At 61.5% G+C, this 23,288-nt stretch overlaps 1 protein-coding gene across 1 annotated transcript in view; it reads left to right on the forward strand.

Annotated features, from left to right (window-relative positions):
• Positions 1-23,288, forward strand: part of BSN (bassoon presynaptic cytomatrix protein) — an 89,450-nt gene that overhangs the window by 61,059 nt on the left and 5,103 nt on the right. The window contains exons 4-9 of the mRNA XM_034657208.1: positions 2,034-2,918; positions 10,287-10,733; positions 11,136-17,774; positions 19,768-21,844; positions 22,144-22,943; positions 23,074-23,173. Of these exons, the coding sequence (XP_034513099.1) occupies positions 2,034-2,918; positions 10,287-10,733; positions 11,136-17,774; positions 19,768-21,844; positions 22,144-22,943; positions 23,074-23,173 (10,948 nt within the window). The remainder of the gene's footprint in view (positions 1-2,033; positions 2,919-10,286; positions 10,734-11,135; positions 17,775-19,767; positions 21,845-22,143; positions 22,944-23,073; positions 23,174-23,288) is intronic.

A 23,288-nucleotide genomic window follows, 5' to 3' on the forward strand; every position in this document is an offset into this window, starting at 1 on the left:
TCTGTTACAAACGTAGATGGAACAACCTTGGCCTCCAGCCTCAGGTCTGGTTGAAAAGGAGGAGCCTCTCCAGTCTCCAGTCTCATAGCTTCGGCCTTGTGGGAACTGTGCCCCCTGTGAATAGGTTGTTGGGATTAATCCCACAACAAGCCTCTCTGGAATGAGCCCTGCTCTGTGCCACACAGCATGACAGTCCTGAGAACACCTCAACGAGAGCTCACTAGCTGAGGGGGGGAGGCAGAAAACTACCCAGAGAAACATATTGGTAGATACTTCGGGAAAGAACGAGCACTGTGATGTAAATAAACTGGGTGGTTAGCGACAGCGTGCCTGGATGGGATGTTAGATGGTGTGGCCAGAGAGCGCCCTGATGGGGAGATCTGAGGCCTGTACAGCTAGCCAGCCCAGGGGCAGAGAAAACTGTGAGCTCAGAGAACTACTGGGCGGAACAGGAGGCCCAGCGTATCTGGGGTGAGACCACTGAGGGGAGATGGCAGGGAAGGAGGCTAGAGAGAGGGATGGTCTAGGGCGGGGTCCGCTGTGAGTTCCCAGGGCATGCGTGATGGACTCCACTAAGGGATTTGAGCCTGTAAGTGATACGCTCTGATCTGTATGTAGATTTTTTGGAGGAAAAAGAATCGTTGGTGCATGTAACTGAAAGTCCAGGGGTAGACTTAAGGCATAGCCGAATCCAGGGAATTGAACAAAGTCATCAGATCTGCTCCTTTCTCCTTACCTTGGTTCCACTTCTGAGTCTATTGACGTCATCCTTAGCATCTCCCTGGATGCTGGGAAAGAAGGCTGTTGACCACTCCAAGACCACATTCTTCCAAGAGTAATCCCAAAAGCAAAAAGACTCTCTCTCTCCTGCTGTTCATTTACCAAGTAACATGGAAGGGCTCTGCTCAGCCCTGTTTGCAAGGCCACATGCCCAGCCCTGCGGCCCTTGCTGAAACCAGTGATTGGCCCAACCCAAGTTTCGCACTCACTTTCCTGGGGGAGGCGTTGATGCAGAGAGGAAACTCCGTGTCCATCACAGGAATAGGCACACATGCTTGTTTGTTCTAGAGGCACAGATTATCCTGTGTTCTTTAAAAATGTGACTTGCTTAAGGAAAAAAAAAAGGCTTTTTCATTCTGCTTACATCATCACTGATATGGCATTACTTTGCTTTCCAGATTGTTCACATCCATCTTGTGTCCTCAGCGAGGCTCCAAGCTCCTCCAGGACAGGGGTCATGGTTTCTTTTTATCGTCTATGCCTCCCTCTCCCTCCTGTTACTCTCCAACTCTATTCATTCTGCAAGTTTTTTTTTTTTTTTTTAAAGATTTTTTTGTTTGTTTGTTTATTTGACAGAGATAGAGACAGCCAGCGAGAGAGGGAACACAAGCAGGGGGAGTGGGAGAGGAAGAAGCAGGCTCATAGCAGAGGAGCCTGATGTGGGGCTCGATCCCATAACGCCGGGATCACGCCCTGAGCCGAAGGCAGACGCTTAACCGCTGTGCCACCCAGGCGCCCCTGCAAGTTTTTAATTGAACATCTGTTGCATACCAGGCACTGTACTAAGGCCATCCTTTTTGTCCTGGTTTATGTTTTAAAAGATCAGGCTGGCTGCTGTGTGGAAATGGCCCAAACGGGGCAGCAGGGGAAGGAGAGTGACCAGTTGGAGGCTTTGGGGGTCATTGGTGGGAGGAGGGGCGTGGGGATGGGATGATGTACACGGATCAGAGGTACAGCAGGCGGGCTGTGAGAGGACACTTGTGCAGGGTCCGTTAGGCAGTGGATTGTGGTTGGGGGGTGGGGAGTGTGTGACTGCCCCTGTTCTGCTCCAGGCACCTGGCAGCTCCCAGAGGTCAGGGCCATGCCATCGGTCCCTTCAGCTTTGTCCCCTGGCAGCCCAGAAACCCCTGCGCGGGCCTTGCTGCTCCTGCCTATGCTTGGAGCTGGCCCTGGCTGCTGTGGGCCCGCGGGGACCTGAGCTACGGGCACCACCAGTCCTGACCACCCTGATGACCGTGATGCTTCCTCCTCAGGTGAAGGAGTGGCTCTGTCTGAACTGCCAGATGCAGAGGGCTCTGGGGATGGACATGACCACCGCGCCTCGCTCCAAGAGCCAGCAGCAGCTGCACTCCCCAGCCCTGTCTCCTGCCCAGTCCCCAGCCAAACAGCCCCTGGGGAAGCCAGAGCAGGAGAGATTGCAGGGCCCAGGGGCACCCCAGCCTGGCCCCCGCCAGGCTGAGACAGCCAGGGCCACCTCAGTGCCGGGGCCTGCCCAAGCAGCTGCCCCCCCGGAGGTGGGGAGGGCGTCTCCTCAGCTCCCTCCCCCTGTCAAGCCTTCCACAGCGGAGCCCAGGCCACCTGCAGGAGAGGCCCTGGCCAAAAGTGCCACTGCAGTGCCCTCTGGGCCTGGTGCTGCCGAGCAGACCCAGGAGGGCCTCACTGGGAAGCTCTTTGGCCTTGGTGCATCCCTGCTGACCCAGGCAAGTACCCTCATGTCTGTGCAGCCTGAGGCTGAGCCCCAGGGCCAGGCTGCCCCCAGCAAAGGGACACCCAAGATCGTCTTCAGTGATGCCAGCAAGGAGGCTGGCCCGAGACCCCCAAGCTCAGGGCCTGGGCCTGGGCCAGCACCTGGAGCCAAAACTGAGCCTGGAGCTAGAACAGGTCCTGGATTGGGGCCTGGAGCCCTGGCAAGAACTGGGGGAACAACGAGTCCAAAGCATGGCAGAGCAGAACACCAGGCCGCGACCAAGGCTACTGCCAAGCCAAAGACCATGCCGAAGGAAAGGGCCACCTGCCCACTGTGCCAAGCCGAGCTCAACGTGGGCAGCAAGGGCCCCGCCAACTACAACACCTGTACCACCTGCAGGCTCCAGGTGTGCAACCTGTGTGGCTTCAACCCGACGCCCCACCTGGTAGAGGTAAGAGAGCTGGACCAAGCGGGTTCCCTTGGGCCTTGGTGGGGGGCCAAGACCAGGAGTAATGGGGGGCACAGGAGGCTGGGGAGCCAGAAAGGGCTGCAGAGAGCCGGTTGTTAGCCGTTGCAGGGCTGCCCCGACACAGCGACAAGGGGGCTGTGCTCCCTTTTCTGTCCCTGCCCCAGGCTTGTGGGCCGGCACAGTGGATGGGGGAATGGTGCCCGCTGCCTCTGACTGGCTGACCGGTGCCCTGGGGCCAGTCCCAGAGGTCACCAGGCTTGGGAGGCCCTGAACTGGCCTCCCCGTTCCCAGTTCTCATGGGCCTGGTCTGATGAAAGGCACTAATCTCCCCTGCTCAGGTGGGAAGAACCTGAGGCCCCATCCTGCCGTCAGTCTGTGACCCACACAGGGGTTGGAGGGTTGTTAGGCAGAGGGCTGTGCCCCATCGCTCAGGCTCCAGCCTAGCCAGGGAGGGTCCTCTCTCCATCCCCTCTCCTGAGGTCACGGACGTTGATGCTTACATGTCAAAGCCATAGTCTTTGGGCCACATATTTTCCTTTGGCTGGGCCTGGTTCTCCCTGGGGCCGCTTGTGGGGATGCTCAGAGAGGTTCTTCTTACCCATAGGGAAGTTGGAGGGAGTTCTGGGGTTGGGGCCTGTCTGTCTGCAGTCCTAGGTCCCAGGAAGGGTTCTGGGCACTGTGCAGAGCCAGATGGAAAAGAACAGGAGGCCCAGTGTTCTCGCAAAGCTTCGAGCCCAGCCTGGCAGTCTCAGGAAGTGCAGAGGTTCTGGGCAGAGCTCGATGTGCTTGGACCTGGAGGCTCTTTCTGCTCCTCCCCTTACTCACTCGGCCCCGCGCAGGGCCGTCCACGTGAAACCTACCTTGCCTGCCTTGGGCATAGCTGGTGTGTCCCACTCCACAGAATGTCCTTAGGGGCAGGATGAGCCATCGGCTCATCTTGACAGGCGGATGTATCCCCAGCTGTGTCGCATCAGGAGACGGTTAAGCCACAGCCCTTCCGTCTGCACCTGGGCAGCCACCTGAGCCCTTGGGGCTCCTAGGCTTAGCCATGCGTGGTCAGCGGTGGGGCAGGCGAGCCTCTGGCACCTTGTTCTGACTTGCCTTGGGTCGGGCCTCCATTGGAGCAGCCCATGGTGGGTGGTAAGGAAGACTGCTTTGGCTGTCATAGGCCGTATGTTCCAACACTCAGAAAGAGGCAGCTCTAATGAAGCAAGGTGACTTCTTCAGATGAGGACCACAGGGTCCTCTGGGCCCCATACTGCCACCTCTTGAGCCCTAGATCCAGTGGCTCACTGGAGGACAGCTGGCCTGGCTGGCTGGGGTGGGGAGGGGGCACCAAGGGGACACCACAGAGCCAGAGGAGCTCCAGTCCAGAGACTGCCAGGCACACACTCACTGCCACTTGCGTGGGGCGCCCTGACACTAAGGGACTGTGAGCCCTGTTGGACGGCTGCGCTGGCCCGGCCCAGGGGCCCCTTGTCCCGGAGAGACCTCCTGGCCCACATGTCCTCATTCGGCAGAACGTGTACAGAAGAGAGGGGAAAACTGTCTCTGCCCAGGAGTGTAAACGTTCCTGACAGCTCCTTTCAGCAGCCCCCGGGCCGGGCCAGAGGAAGTGCTGATTGTGCCCAAACATGTCTCAGCCACATGCTGACTCTGGAGGAACACGTGGATTCTGACCCAAGCCTCGCATTAGCTGCTTGGTGGTCACCTTCCTGGGCTCTGGAGCTCCAGCTTCACAGCCGACATCGCCCCCTGCCCCTGGTTCGTTTTTCAGAGGAAATTTCCGAGGGAAATGGGATCCAGTTCTACTGCTTCCTTCATTGTATGCTCTGGACTCCCTGTCTAGAAAGAAGGTACAAGGGTTTACAGCTCCGAGATGTTTAGGAAAACAGTCCCACATGTCCTGCTGTCTCCATGTCCTGCGTCACGGCTGCCTCCTTGGCCGGAACCACACTTGCCACCAGAGGATCTGATGGGTTCCGTGGGCCTGACAGCAGAGCTGCTGGGTGTCCTGGTCCTAGCTTCACCCCCCCGCCCACCCCGAGGCCTCTGCTTCTTTGCCTCTTGCTCGTAACAGCAGTCAGAGGGTGGCCCAGCTTCTCCGACTCCTTTCTCCTCATGGCTCTGCTTGGTTTTTTCTTTTCTTTTCTTTTCTTTTTTCTTTTCTTTTCTATTTTCTTTTTTTTTCTTTCACCTTTTCTTTTCTCTTTCTTGTTTTGTTTTGTTTTGTAGGCTCCATGCCCAGCATGGAGCCCAACTTGGGGCTGGAACTCACGACCCTGAGATCAAGACCTGAGCTGAGACCAAGAGTCGGACGCTTAACCGACTGCGCCACCCAGGCGCCCCATGGTTCCGCTTGTTAATGCTGCTATCTCCAGAGGGGTCCTGGGGAAGGTGTGGGTGGGCAGCCACGATGCCTCCCTCCTGTGGTTCCCACCAGCACCGGTGCTTTTCTTCACTGTAACCAGGCCACGGGCCGTCTTTGATCTCACCTCGGCAAATGGCCACTTGACATTCGGAGCAATTGTGTGCTTCCCTGTGACCTACTTTGTGTGTTTTTGGTTAGAGGTTCCTCATTTCTCCGCAGGTGTCCTCGACACATCGTGCCTTGGGAGTGAGGCGGCAGGGCCAGCGGGTAGGGGTAGGTCTGCCCTGGCTGTCTCTCCCACACCCAGCTAACCGAGGCCAGCCCGCCAGGCTTGGGATGACTGTGCTGTCTCTGTGCCTAGTGTGAGGCAGAGGGACCACTGTCTGCAAGTAGACTGGGGGCTTGAGGGAGGGGTGGGCCAGGGTAGCCCCACTGCCAGCTCCCCACTGGCCTGGTTAACCTGCTGTGGCTCCAGCCGAGACCAGAGCCAGCTGTCTGGGCTGTCAGGTTGGGGATTTTCCTCAACATCTTGGAGCTGTAAGCCCTTTTACCTTCTTTCTAGACAGGGAGTCCAGAGCATACAATGAAGGAAACAGTAGAACTGGATCCCTTTTCCCTCTGAAATTTCCTCCGGGGGAAAAAAATAACCATAGTGTTATTTAGTGAGTCATTTCATAATTAAGAGTTGTTGATTCCAAATTTTTTACCTATTTATCTTTCTGAAGGATAATAGCACCCTCTGGCTTAATTTTTAATTGGCTTTCAGTTAAAAATAGAGTTTGTGAAGAAATTAGTGGAATTGGAAATGTTATAGTAACACCGCCAGTTTCTGATCTTATTATAATTGCCAAAATACCAGCGATACCCTTGAGAAGTCAGCTCTCCCTTGGCCAAGGGCCTGGTGCCTGTGCTATGCAGGGCTGGCCTGGGGTTATCTGAGGCAGGGGGTGCAGCGGGGGTCCCAGATGAGAGGCCAGCAGCTGCCTCCGGGGATTGTGATCTCAGGGAGCCTTGTCTCCTCCACATGGAATGGAAGTTTCTGGGAGAACCAGCTGAGATGCTGCATTTCAGCTACTTAGGCGAGTTTCAACACACAGCCAGGAGATTGGAACTGGAGTGTCCTAACAGAGAGTCTCCATGCAGGGAAGAAAGACCCCCACCCCCCGCCGGCCCCCAACTAGCTGGGTGTGACTCAACCCCGTGGCCAGAGCAAGACCCTGGTCTCATGAGGGATGCCCCGGGGGGAATGGACACATTTGGTACCAGAGCATGAGGAGAGCACGGCCCCGCCAGAAAGGCGCACGTTGGGGATATCAGGGAGGATTCCTCTTCTCAGGGAAAAGGCCCAGAAAGGAGAAGCTTAAGCATGTCCAGGGGCAGGGAGGGGCAGGGTCAAAGCATGAGAACAGTAGCACCAGGGATGTTCGTGCTCGTGGTCCGGTGGCTGAGTCTTGGGCTTGTCACGTCTGGGCATCCCTTCTCTGGATTTCTCGTCTGCTGCCCATGGTCTGGCAGTGAGGCTGGGCATGGGGCTATGTTGGGCCCAGCAGCCAGCGATGGGGTGTTGGTCAGGCTGGTGTCGCTGTCATCAGACTGACACAGGCTAGCTCCACATACACAGAAATTGTGTTCTGCAGGGTCATTCAGACCATGGCAGGCAGTGCAAAGGAGGGTACCCAACGTCCATTGCAGCCTCACTGGGCAACCTTGGCCCTTGAGGCACAGTAGCCAGTGGTTCTGGAAGGCAGCAGGGTTCGTCCACCTGTGGGTACTCTACCAGCTCTTGGACAACTTGCTTCCCCTTCCTCACCTCGACCCCACCTCCCACCATAAGGTGGTGATTGCCCTCGGGCATTGCTACCTTCCTGCCCCCAGAAGGGAACTGGACAGAGGGAGACAAGGCAGAAGTGGCCATCAAGCCTCCCACTGTCCATTCCCAGGTCTCAGATCATCCCCTGCCCGCCTGCCAAGGGGGACAGGAAAAGGGGAGGCAGGTAGCTGCTCCCTGAAGCCTGGGGCTATCTGGGGCTAGAATGGAAGAGTATAAGAGAGGGTGTGCAAGCGAATGAATAAATGAGGGAATTAACACTAAGGGGGAGAGTAAATGAATGAATAAGGAAATAAACACTAAAGGGGACAGTGAACAAATTAATGAGTGGAATAACGGAATGAATAAGCAGGGGTGGAGTGGGGTGGGCATGCTGTAGGGGGCAGAGATGAAAGCTGAGTGAATAAAGAAAGCGGGACCTCTATTCCAACCCCCAGGCATAGAGCCTCCCCTGGCCTGCCTCCCACCCCATTCCCATTCCCCGGAAGACTTAGGTCTGGGGCCAGGGCTCCTCAGGCTCCACCCGTCCAGGCCCCAGCGCTCTGTACTCTGCTCCCCCCAACCTCCAGAGAGCTGGGGAAGGGCCTCCAGCAGCCAGGTCAGGTGTTTATTTTTAGCCCTTATCTCACATGCCTCCCCCTGCCTGCCTTCCCTCCCCTCCTGGCTGACTGCTATAGCAGAGCCAGGAGCAACAGGGCCAACTGGGCAGCCCCTTCTGCAGCCTGGCGGCCTCCGTGAATAGCGTGGGAAGGAACAAAACACTGGGGAGCGTGTGACCACAAGTGACATGCTCTGCTGAGGGCTGGGCCTCTGGGCTTAGGGAAGCAGGCTGCTGCGTGTGCTGGCCCTGAGCCCCTGAGCCCCTGGCATGAGGTCAGACCATCCTTCCCCTTGCTTCACAGGGGACTGTTGCTTTTGGGGTGGGGTCTGCGGGCCAGTAGGGGTCAGAGGTTTGCAAAGCTACCGGGGTGAGCCAGGGCAGATGTCCTAACCTCGAGAGACCTGTCCTGGAATGGCTGTGTGCCAGGACCCAAAATGGAATCAGGACAATGTTGCCATAGGGCCAGCCCGCACCCCCCCCCACCCCCGATCTGGGCCTAGATGCTAACCCCATCTTCCTGATCCTGGGGCTTTTCTCATTTCCAGAATTCCCTTGGCCTCTGCCTTCACCCCTCTCACCTCACCAGGGTCTCTTTGTCATCTCACGGTCCTCTGACCTGGGGGGATTTCCACTGTGTCCCCAGCTGACGTCAGAGGCTCGTGGGCAGGGTTTCAGGCCCAGGCTCTGCGCTCTTCCGTACCCCCTCTCTCTCAGGGCCTGGGCTCAACCTGTCTAGCGTTCTTCCCAGGCACCTCTAGGGGAGACCAAGCCAAGTGAGCCCAAGACCCAGCAAGTAGCCAGCACCCATTGCTTCTCAGGGGTTTATGTCAGGGATACATAGAGGATCAGATAAGGTCCACAGGGGGTCAGTAGTGGTGCTAAGGCCAGGCCCTGCAGGGAACAGGGTGAGTACACATAGGACTTGTAAAGGGTCACCCTCCATAGCTGGGCCCCTCTGCTCAGGCCCTGTGCATGGGGTAGGGCCTCAGGGCAGAGTCAGAGCTCCAATCTCAGGGAGCGACCTCAAGGCCCAGAGTAACAAGCCCAAGGAGCAGGCCTATCCCTCAACACACACCAGGGGTCTGTCACTTGCCTGGCTTGGCATCTGCTGGGGCCCAGGCCTGAGATGTGATATGTGCCTCTGTGGGCAGGAAACCAGTGCAGAATCATTGGCGTGGCTTCTGCCACGGTGGCCTGAGAATGCCAGGCTGTAGGCAGGTGCTCTGGGGGTACCATGCTTCCAAGGACTTGCCAGGCGGGCTAGGGTCTGACATGGGCTCAGGGCAGTGTGCGAGGTAAGGGTGCCGAGGCACTTTGGGCTGGTGAGGGCCCAGGGCCACCTCCCTGCCCTGTCTCCTGGCTCTGCAATCCTGTGGTTCTGAGTCTTGTGGTTCTCCTAATGGCCAGCCTAGTGGCCAAGCTGCTGGTGGAAGCCTAAGTGTCTGGGCACCTGGGACGAGCAGCAGCAAGAAGGTCAGAGTGTCAAGTCTCTGCTCCCTCATCTGGGGTGAGAGCAGGCACGGGTGTGTGGTTTCCCACCTCACCCCCTGTGGGCCATGGTAGGGCCTCCAGGAGTCCTGACTCTGGAGGAAGTTCCTGGGAGATGTGCCCCCATCAGCCTCTGACCTACTGCAGAAATTACCCCCTCGGGGCCTGGGATGCTCAGACCTTGCCCCTGCGCAGACAGCTGGAGCTTGGGGAATCAGGCTTGGTTTCTGGTGTTCTCGGACCTTCACCACTGCTACCCATGTCACACTTGGATGAGCAGTCTGGGGCTGTGGACTCCAGGAACGCTTCCTGCCAACAGCCCCGGTGTCTGTCTTCATCCTGGCTGTGTCTCCAGCCCCCAGCACTGCGCCTGACAGAGGAGGTGACCTTGAGAGTGGTTGACTGATGGCCGAGGGTCTGGTCCCCACCCAGCTCTGGAGGAAGCAGGGCCCCTGACCTCAGTGTGGACACACACGGTCCCCACCGGAGGAATATCCCGGAGCCCTGGGGGCAGGAGGAGGCTTCTGCTTGAGGGCCTTTGCTGACCTTGGACAGGGAGACTTGGGCTGGGGGTTGTGGGCCGCCCCATCCTCCCAGCAGGGCTTCTCCCAGACAGCCTCCCCTGGCCCCAGGAGTCTGCAGCCTCCCAGCACAGCCCTTACTTGGGAAGGGTGTGGGGAAGGCTGGTGTGTGAGGCCACGCCTGGCTTGCAGGGGCTCTGGACTGCTGGACTCTACACCAGCACCCCTTTGCCCCAGACTCGCGTGCTACCTGTAGCCTCCCCTCCCCGGCGAGTCTCTTTTTCTGGCTGGGTGAAAAAGCTCGCTATGGGGTGAGGAAGGGACCCCTCTTCTTGGTTTATCATTTGAATTCTGAAGGATGGGGAGGTGTGTCATTTGGGGGCAACAAATCTACCCGTCTTTTTCTCCTCGTGCCTTCAGTGTCATGCTTTGGAAGACGTTTTCTTGCTTACAGTTACAGAAATAGTCATGGAAATATTCTTTGAGTACTCCAGTGTCTTTGTGATTTTCATCAACCCCCTCCCCTTCCATTTCCTTACAGAAAACCGAGTGGCTCTGTCTGAACTGCCAAACTAAGCGGCTGCTAGAGGGCAGCCTGGGGGAGCCGACCCCCCTGCCACTGCCCGCCTCTCAACAGCCCCCCTCAGGGGCCCCTCTCCGGGCGACAGGAGCAGCCCCTCCGAAGCAGAAAGGGCCACAGGGGCCGGGCCAGCCATCAGGCCCCCTGCCTGCCAAGGCCAGTCCCCTGCCCACCAAGGCCAGCCCCCAGGCCAAGCCCCTCAGGGCTTCTGAACCCAGCAAGACCCCGAGCAGTGCCCAGGAAAAGAAGCCAGGAATCCCAGCTAAAGCCGAGCCTGGGCCAAAACCACCTCCAGAGGCTACCCTACCTCCTGGGACTCCCAAAGGAAAGACAGGGGCCCGGAGGACTGAACCTGCCACCCCTGTCGTCAAGGCCTTTCCAGAAGCCCCCAAGGGTGGGGAGTCGGAGGTCAGTCCACCTCACTTCCCGGGGACCCTAGCTCTAAGGTGGGATGGTCTAGGGAAGGGCTTGGTTCTCTGGGACAGGCCCCTTGGGGCCGTGGAGGAGATAAGGGATGCTGGATGAGGCCCTGGCGGGCCTGGAGCCTGTGAGTTCTAGGCTCGTCCTGTGTCTGGCACGTGGTTGGATGCTTTGGTGGGTTTTGCTACCATTAGATCTAATAAAGTTTCTCTTTGAGCACCTACGGCTCCTTGGGGTTTCTAAGGCCAGAGACATGGAGGAGGGTGGGCCATGATCCCTGGGAGGTGGAGGCCCCCTTCCTAGGGGCCCTGGGTTGGACAGAGAGGGCTGGGCTTCCCCAGTGAGCTTTCTGCCACAAGGAGTCAAGTGTCTGCTTCTCCCCTGCTGCAGGAGCTGGCGGGCAAGCCTTACTCTCAGGACCTGTCTCGGAGCCCACAGAGCCTCAGTGACACGGGCTATTCCTCTGATGGCGTCTCCAGCTCCCACAGTGAGATCACAGGTGTCGTACACCAGGAGGTGGAGCAGCTGGACAGCGCAGGGGTGACAGGGCCTCGCCCGCCCAGTCCATCCGAGCTCCACAAGGTGGGGAGCAGCATGCGGCCTTCACTGGAGGCCCAGGGCCCAGCCCCCAGGAGCGAGCAGAGCAAGCCACCCAGGAGCAGTGGTGTCGAACAGAAGCGGAGGCCCCACTCCTTGTCCATCATGCCCGAGGCCTATGACTCCGACGAGGAGCTGGAGGATATCCTGGAGGAAGGGGAAGACTCTCTGGAGTGGGGGCGCCAGAGGGAGCAGCAGGACACAGCTGAGTCCTCAGATGACTTTGGCAGCCAGCTGAGACACGACTACGTGGAGGACAGCAGTGAGGGTGGCTTGTCCCCTCTTCCACCCCAGCCCCCAGCCCGGGCAGCCGAACTGACCGATGAGGAGTTCATGCGACGGCAGATCCTGGAGATGAGTGCTGAGGAAGACAACCTGGAGGAGGAAGACGCCACCCCTGTGGGGCCTGGCCTGGCCAAACATGGGGCCCAGAAAGGCGGCCCCAGGCCCCGGCCCGAGCCCAGCCAAGACCCAGCGGCTCTGCCCAAGAGACGTCTGCCGCACAATGCCACCACGGGCTACGAGGAGCTGCTGTCCGAGGGGGGCCCCGCCGAGGCCAGCGAAGCCACTGGGGCCCTGCAGGGGGGGCTCCGCCGCTTCAAGACCATTGAGCTCAACAGCACAGGCAGCTATGGCCACGAGCTGGACATGGGCCAAGGCCCTGACCCCAGCCTGGAGCGGGAGCCTGAGCTGGAGATGGAGAGCCTGACGGGCTCGCCCGAAGACCGCTCCCGCGGGGAGCACTCCTCCACACTGCCGGCCTCCACGCCCAGCTACACTTCCGGCACCTCTCCCACCTCCCTGTCCTCCCTGGAGGAGGACAGCGACAGCAGCCCCAGCCGCCGGCAGCGGCTGGAAGAAGCAAAGCAGCAGCGCAAGGCCCGGCACCGCCCGCACGGGCCCCTGCTGCCCACCATCGAGGACTCCTCGGAGGAGGAGGAGCTGCGGGAGGAAGAGGAGCTGCTGCGGGAGCAGGAGAAGATGCGGGAGGTGGAACAGCAGCGCATCCGCAGCACGGCCCGCAAGACTCGGAGAGACAAGGAAGAGCTGCGGGCCCAGCGGCGGCGTGAGCGCTCCAAGACTCCCCCGAGCAACCTGTCACCCATTGAGGACGCCTCCCCGACGGAGGAGCTGAGGCAGGCGGCCGAGATGGAGGAGCTCCATCGCTCCTCCTGCTCCGAGTACTCGCCCTCCCCTTCCCTCGACTCGGAGGCTGAGGCCCTGGACGGTGGCCCCACCCGGCTGTACAAGTCGGGCAGTGAGTACAACCTGCCCACCTTCATGTCCCTCTACTCACCCACGGAGACGCCCTCGGGCAGCTCTGCCGCTCCCAGCTCGGGCCGGCCCCTCAAGAGCGCGGAGGAGGCCTACGAGGAGATGATGCGCAAGGCCGAGCTGCTCCAGCGGCAACAGGGGCAGGGGGTAGGCGGCCCCTCTCAGCCCACTGGCCCCCGAAGCCAGGGCACCTTTGAGTACCAGGACGCCCCCGACCAAGACTATGGCCGGGCTGCACAGCCCGCCGCCGAGGGCACACCGGCCAGCCTGGGGGCAGCCGTGTACGAGGAGATCCTTCAGACGTCACAGAGCATTGCCCGCATGCGGCAGGCCTCCTCCCGGGACCTGGCCTTTGCAGAGGACAAGAAGAAGGAAAAGCAGTTTCTGGATGCCGACAGTGCGTACATGGACCCGATGAAGCAAAATGGTGGCCCACTCACCCCTGGTACCAGTCCCACCCAGCTCGCTGCCCCTGTGTCCTTCTCCACCTCCACTCCCTCAGACAGTAGTGGTGGCCGAGTCATTCCTGATGTCCGTGTTACTCAGCATTTTGCAAAGGAGCCTCAGGACCCCCTCAAGCTTCACAGCTCCGCTGCCTCCCCCAGCTCTGCCTCCAAGGAGGTAGGCGTATCCTTTTCCCAGGGCCCTGGCACCCCAGCCACCACAGCCGTGGCTCCTTGTCCAGCCGGCCTGTCACGAGGTTATATGACGCCGACCTCCCCAGGAGGCTCTGAGCGCAGCCCTTCGCCATCTTCGGTAGGCTACAGCTACGGACAGAGCCCGGCCACCGCAAACTATGGGTCTCAAACTGAGGAGTTACCCCAGGCCCCCAGCGGCCCCACTGCCAGTGGACGGGCTGCTAGAGACAAGCCCCTGAGTGTGAGTGATGGTGAGAGCGGCCCCCACAAGGCCTCCCAGGGGTATTCCTACTTCGCGGGCTCCAGCCCACCTCTGTCTCCATCTTCTCCTTCAGAGAGTCCCACGTTCTCCCCTGGCAAACTGGGCCCAAGGGCCACAGCCGAGTTCTCTACACAGACGCCAAGCCCGACCCCTGCCTTGGACATGCCTCGGAGCCCTGGTGCCCCGACCCCAGCACCCATGGTGGCTCAGGGCACACAAACGCCACACCGACCCAGCACCCCTCGCCTGGTATGGCAGCAGTCCTCTCAGGAGGCCTTTATGGTCATCACTCTGGCATCAGAGGCCTCCAGCCAGACCAGGATGGTACATGCCAGTGCCTCCACCTCCCCAGTGTGTTCGCCCACCGACACCCAGCCCACCACCCACAGCTACAGCCAGACAACACCTCCAAGTGCGTCCCAGCTGCCCCCAGAGCCACCTGGGCCACATGGCTTCCCACGGGCACCCAGTGCCGGTGCGGAAGGGCCCTTGGCAGTATATGGCTGGGGCGCCCTCCCTGCTGAGAACATCTCCCTGTGCCGGATCTCCTCTGTCCCTGGAACGTCTAGGGTGGAGCCAGGCCCCAGACCTCCAGGCAGTGCTGTGGTAGACCTTCGTACAGCTGTCAAGCCCACGCCCATCATCCTTACTGACCAGGGCATGGACCTAACTTCTCTTGCCGTGGAAGCAAGGAAGTATGGCCTTGCGCTGGATCCAATCCCAGGACGGCAGTCGACTGCTGTGCAGCCTTTGGTCATCAACCTCAATGCCCAGGAGCAGACCCATGCCTTCCTCAGCACCTCCACCACCATGAGCATCACCATGGCCTCATCTGTGCTCTTGGCTCAGCAAAAGCAGCCTGTGGTCTACGGAGACCCCTTCCAGAGCCGGCTTGACTTTGGCCAGGGCGCGGGGAGCCCCGTGTGCCTGGCCCAGGTCAAGCAGGTAGAGCAGGCTGTCCAGACAGCCCCGTACCGAGGTGGGCCCCGTGGAAGACCTAGGGAGGCCAAGTTTGCCAGGTATAACCTGCCCAACCAGGTAGCACCTCTGGCCAGAAGGGACGTTTTAATCACTCAGATGGGCACTGCCCAGAGTGTTGGCCTCAAATCAGGTCCAGTGCCAGAGCCTGGTGCTGAACCCCACCGGGCTGCCCCCGCAGACCTGCGGTCACACGCTATGCCCGGTGCCAGGAAGCCACACACAGTGGTGGTACAGATGGGAGAGGGTGCCGCGGGCACTGTGACCACACTGCTCCCGGAGGAGCCCACAGGTGCCCTGGACCTCACCGGGATGAGGCCTGAGAGCCAGATGGCATGCTGCGACATGGTCTACAAGTTGCCCTTCGGCAGTAGCTGCACGGGCACCTTCCACCCCACCCCCAGCGCACCTGAGAAGAATGTGGCAGACATCGCCCCACCCGGCCAGGGCGGGGGCCCCTTCTACAGTCCCCGGGACTCTGAGCCTCCCGAGCCCCCCGCCTACCGGGCACAGGGGGTGGCAGGGCCTGGGCCCCACGAGGAGCAGAGGCCCTACCCACAGGGCCTCCATGGCAGGCTGTACTCCTCCATGTCTGACACCAATTTGGCTGAGGCTGGCCTCAACTACCATGCGCACAGGACTGGGCAGCTCTTCCAGGGCCCCGGACGAGACTCCGCTGTGGATCTCAGCTCGCTGAAGCACTCCTACAGCCTGGGCTTCGTGGATGGACGCTACCTGGGGCAGGGCTTGCAGTATGGCTCCTACACAGACCTGCGTCATCCTACAGACGTTTTGACTCACCCGCTTCCCATGCGGCGCTACAGTTCAGTGTCAAACATCTACTCCGACCACAGGTATGGCCCGCGGGGAGATGCCGCTGGCTTCCAGGAGGCCAGCCTGGCCCAGTACAGTGCCACCACCGCCCGTGAGATCAGCCGCATGTGTGCTGCCCTCAACTCCATGGACCAGTATGCAGGGCGGCATGGCGGCGGCGGCGGTGGCCCCGACCTCATGCAGTATCAGCCTCAGCCCGGGCCTGGGCTCGGCGCCCCACAGGGTCTGGCTCCCCTCAGACCCGGCCTCCTTGGGAACCCCACCTTCCCAGAGGGCCACCCAAGTCCTGGGAACCTGGCCCAGTACCGGCCCACGGTAGGCCCGGGAACGGCAGTCAGACAGCTGCTGCCGTCCACAGCCACCGTGCGTGCAGCCGACGGCATGATCTACTCAACTATCAACACTCCGATTGCTGCAACACTGCCCATAACCACCCAGCCCGCTTCAGTACTGCGGCCCATGGTGCGCCGCGGCATGTACAGGCCTTACGTGTCTGGCGGAGTCACAGCCGTGCCGCTCACCAGCCTGACACGCATGCCCGTGATTGCCCCCCGGATACCTCTTGGGCCCACTGGGCTGTACCGATATCCCGCGCCGAGCAGATTCCCCACTGCCTCCAGCGTTCCCCCTGCGGAGGGTCCTGTCTACCTGGGGAAACCCGCTGCGGCCAAGGCTGCGGGGGTTGGGGGCCCACCAAGGCCAGAGCTGCCTGCAGGGGCGGCTCGGGAAGAGCCTCTTTCCACAGCCACCCCTGCGGCCGCCAAGGAAGTCCTAGCAGCCCCAGCCCCAGCCCCGCTGGCTGGCCAGAAGCCCCCCGTAGACGCTGCTCCCGGGGGTGGCAGCGGGGCCCTCAGCCGGCCAGGCCTGGAGAAGGAGGACGCTGTGCAGGAGGAGCGGCAGCGCAAGCAGCAGGAGCAGCTGCTCCAGCTGGAGCGGGAGCGTGTGGAGCTGGAGAAGCTGCGGCAGCTGCGGCTGCAGGAGGAGCTGGAGCGGGAGCGCGTGGAGCTGCAGCGGCACCGCGAGGAGGAGCAGCTGCTGGTGCAACGGGAGCTGCAGGAGCTGCAGACCATCAAGCACCATGTGCTGCAGCAGCAACAGGAGGAGCGGCAGGCTCAGTTCGCCCTGCAGCGCGAGCAGCTCGCACAGCAGCGTCTGCAGCTGGAGCAGATCCAGCAGCTGCAGCAGCAGCTGCAGCAGCAGTTGGAGGAGCAGAAGCAGCGGCAGAAGGCCCCCTTCCCTGCGGCCTGCGAGGCACCTGGCCGGGGGCCTCCCCCAGCTGCCCCGGAGCTGGCTCAGAATGGCCAGTACTGGCCACCTCTGAGCCACACAGCCTTCATCGCTGTGGCGGGACCAGAGGGGCCTGGGCAGCCTCGGGAGCCTGGGCTGCATCGGGGCCTCCCCAGCTCTGCGTCGGACATGTCGCTGCAGACGGAGGAGCCGTGGGAGGTGGGCCGCGGCGGCATCAAGAAGCGGCACTCTATGCCTCGCCTGCGGGATGCCTGCGAGCCAGAGTCGGGCCCCGAGCCCTGCGGGGTCAGGAGAATCGCAGACAGCAGCGTGCAGACGGACGACGAGGAGGGGGAGGGCCGCTACCTCCTGACCCGGCGGCGCCGGGTGCGGCGGAGTGCGGACTGCAGCGTGCAGACTGATGACGAGGACAGTGCTGAGTGGGAGCAGCCCGTGCGCCGCCGCCGGTCCCGTCTTTCCCGCCACTCGGACTCCGGCTCCGACAGCAAGCACGATGCTGCTGCCTCATCGTCCCCTGCGGCGGCTGCCGCGAGGGCCATGAGCAGCGTGGGCATCCAGACCATCAGTGACTGCTCCGTGCAGACGGAGCCCGACCAGCTGCCCAGGGTCTCTCCGGCCATCCACATCACCACCGTGACTGACCCCAAGGTGGAGATCGTCAGGTACATCTCGGCCCCCGAGAAGACGGGGCGCGGGGAGAGCCTGGCCTGCCAGACGGAGCCCGAGGGGCAGGCCCAGGGTGTGGCCGGGCCACAGCTTGTAGGGCCGACCGCCATCAGCCCCTACCTGCCTGGCATCCAGATCGTCACCCCAGGGCCCCTGGGCAGATTCGAGAAAAAGAAGCCGGATCCCCTGGAGATTGGATACCAGGCCCAGCTACCCCCGGAGTCCCTGTCACAGCTCGTAAGCCGCCAGCCTCCCAAGTCCCCCCAGGTCCTCTACTCACCGGTCTCACCCCTGTCCCCACACCGGCTCCTGGACACCTCGTTTGCTTCCAGTGAGAGGCTGAACAAGGCTCACGTGAGTCCCCAGAAGCACTTCACGGCTGACAGCGCTCTCCGCCAGCAGACGCTGCCTCGCCCCATGAAGACCCTGCAGCGGTCCTTGTCCGACCCTAAGCCCCTCAGCCCCACCGCCGAGGAGTCTGCCAAAGAGAGGTTCTCCCTCTACCAGCACCAGGGGGGACTGGGTAGCCAGGTATGGGCACACGGGCTGGTCCAGGGTGGGACAGGGGTCTCTGTCTAGCCTAGGGGCGCCACAGGGAGGGGTAGCCCCTGGGGGGGGCGGTGGAGTCACCTCCGGCTCCAGAGGCCCAGAGGAAGGAGTTGAGGATGAGGACTGGAACTTCCTCAGTGCACACCCGGTGGAGCCGGCAGCCTGGCAAGGACATCTGGGCAAATGCACACTCGCACGCTGGCCTCCACAGCCACCCATCCAGATGCCACTGGAAACCTCAGCCTTCCCTCAGCACTGCCTCTTCACGGCCCATGCCTGGTCCAGCCCCTACCACCTCCCCCCCCCAGACAGGGCCCCTCCCATTCCAAACCTCTACTGTGGATGTTGCCTTAGAAAATCAGCAACATGGACCCAGCTGGGCCGCTCCCTACTCCCCAGCCCCGGCCTGGTTGCCATGGCCCCAACACGAAGCCCAAGCCTCTGGGCCTAGCATTCGAGGTCCATCCCAGTAGGCTGCAGGGTGCTCTTGGTCTTATCTTGTCCCCTGCCCCTCTCTGGCCTTCAATAAATCTGCTTACACTCCTGTCTGCTCCCCTAGGCAGGGAACCCTGCAGCATAAACTTACCCTTGCCTGTGGCTTTAGTTGCCAAAGGGTGCCCTGGGACTGGGTGAGGTGGCCTGCTGTGGGCTGCTGCGCAGGGGGAGATGGGAGTTGCAAGGGCCTAATGCCAAGGATTTTGAGTGCCAGACTGAGGAGCGTGGGCTTTTCTTATAAGCCCTTGGAGCCTCTGGAGGTTTTAGGCAGGTGAGACAGAGCAAGATGGGTTTTTTGTTTTGTTTTGTTTTTTAAGATTTTATCTATTTATTTGAGAGAAAGTACGAGAGGGGGGTAGGGGCAAAGGGAGAGGGAGAAGCAGACTCCCCACTGAGCAGGGAGCCTGACATAGGGCTTGATCCTAGGACCCTGAGATCATGACTTAACTGAGTGAGCCACCCAGGCATCCCACGAAAGTTATTGTTAAAGGCCCACCCGTTGTTCTAAGGTTCTGAGGCACACTATCATTTCCTTTATGATGACATGTGATGAGAGTGGGTGGGAGGTTTTTATGTAGTTTCTTGGCAAGGTAAAAAGTAAGAAGCCCAATGTCAGGCCCTAGTGTATTTTGGGCACTTGGGTGGTCCATAAAAACCCAAAGGCCTGGGGCACCCTGGGAAGACCAGGAGCTAGAGACGAAGGCCCTGGTGTAAACCTTCCAGCAATGTGGACCTTCGGGCAACGTGGCACATGAGGGCGGGTGAGGAGAGCTGCGTGGAGGGCAGAGTTAGGGAGCCTGGACCAGAAAGCCATGTAGCCGGAGATCGGGCCGGAGGGGCCCTGGAGCGGAGCTGGCAGTCCCAGAGAGCGGTGGACAGGTGGCTGAGCTGCAGGTCACTTAGAAGAGGAGTAGGGCAGGAGGCAGGAAAAGACCCAGAGCCTGCAGTAATTGACATATAGTCAGCATGTGCCCTTTCCCATGATCCTCCAGGGAGCCTGCTGGGCACCCAGGAACCATTCTATTTCTGTCCATGGCCCTCTACTGTCCTTGGTCCCCACTAGCTGCTAGGCCTAATCTCAGAGCCAGAGTGTACCCTCCTCACCTCAGGACACTCAGTGGGAGACAGAGGGTGGCCAGCCCACAGGACACAGGCAGGGATTCTCAGAGCCCCCATGTACTAGTGGTTCTCAGAGGCAGGCCAGTCCTGGAGACCAGCACAGAGGGGTATCTGCTCCTCCCCTCCCCTGCTGCTGCCCAGAGTGCTGGGAGGGTAACAGGCTGTGAAACGATCGCCGGCCAGTGGTGATCTCCACCAGTGCGGGGACAGGGCGGGCCTCAAGGCTGCCCAGTGAATCAGAGCACCCACTGTATGGAGGCCAGCCTCTGCCCCAACCCAAGCCAGGGCTCTTCCACCTTTTGCCCCACCAAGTCACCCGCACCTTGGGTCTCAGTGCTGCCCGCCCTTCCCTCTGTCTCAGGTGTCGGCGCTGCCACCCAACGGCCTGGTCCGCAAGGTGAAGCGGACACTGCCCAGCCCCCCTCCAGAGGAGGCTCACCTGCCCCTGGCTGGCCAGGCCCCCCCACAGCTGTATGCGGCCAGCCTGCTGCAGCATGGGCTGGCGGGGCCCACCGCTGTCCCTGCCACCAAGGCCAGCCTGCTCCGGGAGCTGGACCGCGACCTGCGGCTGGTGGAGCATGAGTCCACCAAGCTGCGCAAGAAGCAAGCAGAGCTGGACGAGGAGGAGAAGGAGATCGACGCCAAGCTCAAGTACCTGGAGCTGGGCATCACGCAGCGGAAAGAATCTCTGGCCAAAGACCGGGTTGGCCGTGACTACCCGCCCCTCCGTGGGCTTGGTGAGCATCGTGACTACTTGTCGGACAGCGAGCTCAACCAGCTGCGGCTCCAGGGCTGCGCCACTCCTGCCGGCCAGTACGCAGACTTCCCTGTCACTGCCGCTGCTCCTGCCACCCCCTCTGGCCCCACTGCCTTCCAACAGCCCCGGTTCCCACCTCCAGCCCCGCAGTACTCTGCAGGCAGTGGTGGGCCAACTCAGAACGGATTCCCGGCCCACCAAGCACCCACCTACCCTGGCCCCAGCACATACCCAGCACCCGCCTTTCCTCCTGGCACCAGTTACCCAGCTGAGCCTGGCCTGCCAGGCCAACAGGCTTTCCGTCCCACGGGCCATTATGCAGCCCAAACACCTATGCCAACCACACAGAGCACTCTCTTCCCAGTCCCGGCCGACAGCCGTGCCCCCCACCAGAAGCCACGCCAGACGTCACTAGCCGACTTGGAACAGAAGGTGCCCACTAACTATGAGGTGATCGCCAGCCCTGTCGTGGCCATGTCTTCAGCCCCATCTGAAACCAGCTACAGCGGCCCAGCAGTGAGCAGCAGCTATGAGCAAGGCAAAGCTGCTGAGCTGCCCCGGGCCAGTGACCGGAGCAGCGTGAGCCTGAGCTCCGCCTCCACCTACCCCTCTGACTCCCACTACACCAGCCTGGAGCAGAATGTCCCTCGCAACTATGTGATGATTGATGACATCAGTGAGCTGACCAAGGACAGCACCTCCACTGCCCCTGAGAGCCAGCGACTGGAGCCCCTGGGGCCGAGCAGCAGTGGGCGTCCTGGGAAAGAGCCCGGAGAACCAGGCATCCTGGAGGGGCCTGTACTGCCCTGCTGCTACACCAGAGGGGAGGAAGAATCCGAGGAGGACTCTTACGACCCCCGTGGGAAGAGTGGCCACCACAGGAGCATGGAGAGCAATGGCCGACCCACCAGTGCCCACTACTACAGTGACAGTGACTACAGACATGGGGCTCGAGTGGAGAAGTATGGTCCAGGCCCCATGGGGCCCAAGCATCCCTCCAAGAGCCTGGCACCAGCTGCCATCTCCTCAAAGCGCAGCAAGCACCGGAAGCAAGGCATGGAGCAAAAGATCTCCAAGTTCTCACCTATCGAAGAGGCCAAGGACGTGGAGTCGGATCTGGCCTCCTACCCCTCCCCGGCCGTCAGCAGCAGCCTGGCGTCTCGGGGCAGGAAGTTCCAGGACGAAATCACGTACGGGCTCAAGAAGAACGTGTATGAACAGCAAAGGTACTATGGGGTGTCCGGCCGGGACCCAGTGGACGAGGATGACCGCACGTATGGAGGGAGCAGCCGGTCCCGGGTGGCATCGGCGTACGGTGGGGAAAAGCTCTCCGGCCATGACTTCAGTGGTCGGGGCAAGGGATATGAGCGGGAACGAGAAGCCGTGGAGAGACTTCAAAAAGCGGGCCCCAAGCCCTCGTCCCTGAGCATGGCCCACGGCCGGGCCCGGCCCCCCATGCGGAGCCAGACCTCCGAAGAGGAGAGCCCCGTCAGCCCCTTGGGGCGGCCCCGCCCTGCCGGCGGCACCCTTCCTCCTGGGGATACCTGCCCACAGTTCTGCTCCAGCCACTCCATGCCTGACGTCCAGGAGCATGTCAAGGACGGGCCTCGGGCCCACACATATAAGCGTGAGGAGGGCTACATCCTGGATGATTCCCACTGCGTAGTTTCCGACAGCGAAGGTAATGGCAGCCAGGGGTGATTTCTGCAGCTGCTCAGCACCCTGGGGGGCCTGCCCGCCCATGGGGCCCTGGGCCCTGAGATGTCCCAGAGGGGCCCGACTTGGCGCCTCAGCCAGGGGGCCCTGCTGCAGGCGGCTCCACCTGCGCCCTGGCCCTGGTTGTAGGGGGGTGGGCTGGGGGCCTAGTGTGAATGCTTATGGCTGTGGCGCCCACTCTCTGGTCTCCTTGCATGGCTTCAGCTGGGCCTCCCCCTGCGGCCAGCCCGGGGGTTGATGGTGTTCTGTTTTTGGTCTCTGAAGCGTATCACCTGGGCCAGGAGGAGACAGACTGGTTTGATAAGCCCCGGGATGCCCGCTCTGACCGGTTCAGGCACCACGGGGGCCATGCAGTCTCCTCCTCCTCCCAGAAGCGAGGCCCTGCCAGGCACAGCTACCACGACTACGATGAGCCCCCCGAGGAGGGCCTGTGGCTACATGATGAAGGCGGCCCGAGCCGCCACGCCTCAGCCAAGGAACACCGGCACCACAGTGACCACGGGCGGCACTCAGGCCGCCACGCTGGCGAGGAGCCAGGCCGGCGTGCTGCCAAACCACACACTCGGGACCTGGGTCGCCACGAGGCCCGGCCTCACCCTCAGCCCAGCCCTGCCCCGGCCATGCAGAAGAAGGGTCAGCCTGGGTACCCCAGCTCCGCTGAGTACTCACAGCCGTCCCGTGCTCCGTCAGCGTACCATCATGCCTCTGACAGCAAAAAGAGCTCCCGGCAGGCCCACGCGGGGCCCACGACACCGCAGCCAAAGCCAGAACCCCAGCCACAGCCACAAGGTCGGCAGGCAGCTCCCGGGCCACAGCAGTCACAAACGCCACCATCGAGGCAGACCCCCTCGGCGACAGCATCGCGCCAGCCACAGACACAGCAGCAGCAGCAGCAGCAACAGCCAGGTCTCGGGATGCAGCCCCCTCAGGCGGCCCCGGCACAGGCTCGGCTGCAGCAGCAGGGCCAGCCAGCTGCCCGGGGCCCGGCCCCCGCTGCCAGCCAGCCAGCAGGGAAGGCCCAGCCAGGCCCCACGACAGCCACAGGCCCCCAGCCAGCAGGACCGGTAAGTAGGGCCCCAGCACGCGGATCCTACCCAGGGCCAGTGCTGCGCTGCAGGTCGGACACGCCCTCGGTTTCCGGCTGGGCGCGGCAGAGTGTCGGACGGCATTTCAGCTGTGGGTTCTGTGTTGCAGCCCCGGGCAGAGCAGGCAAATGGCTCTAAAGGGACAGCCAAGGCACCCCAACAGGGGAGGCCTCCTCAGGCCCAACCACCACCAGGACCTGGACCTGCAGGTGAGCCTATATTTGGGTGCCCTCAGCTACGGCCCAGAATTCCCAGTCTGTCCTCTCCCTACACCCACCGGTGCCCTGAGCTCCCCTGCACCGCATACCCGCACTGCATCCTGAG

The sequence above is a fragment of the Ailuropoda melanoleuca genome, chromosome 4 (genome assembly GCF_002007445.2).
Source record: "Ailuropoda melanoleuca isolate Jingjing chromosome 4, ASM200744v2, whole genome shotgun sequence".
In the NCBI taxonomy this organism is placed as follows: domain Eukaryota; kingdom Metazoa; phylum Chordata; class Mammalia; order Carnivora; family Ursidae; genus Ailuropoda; species Ailuropoda melanoleuca.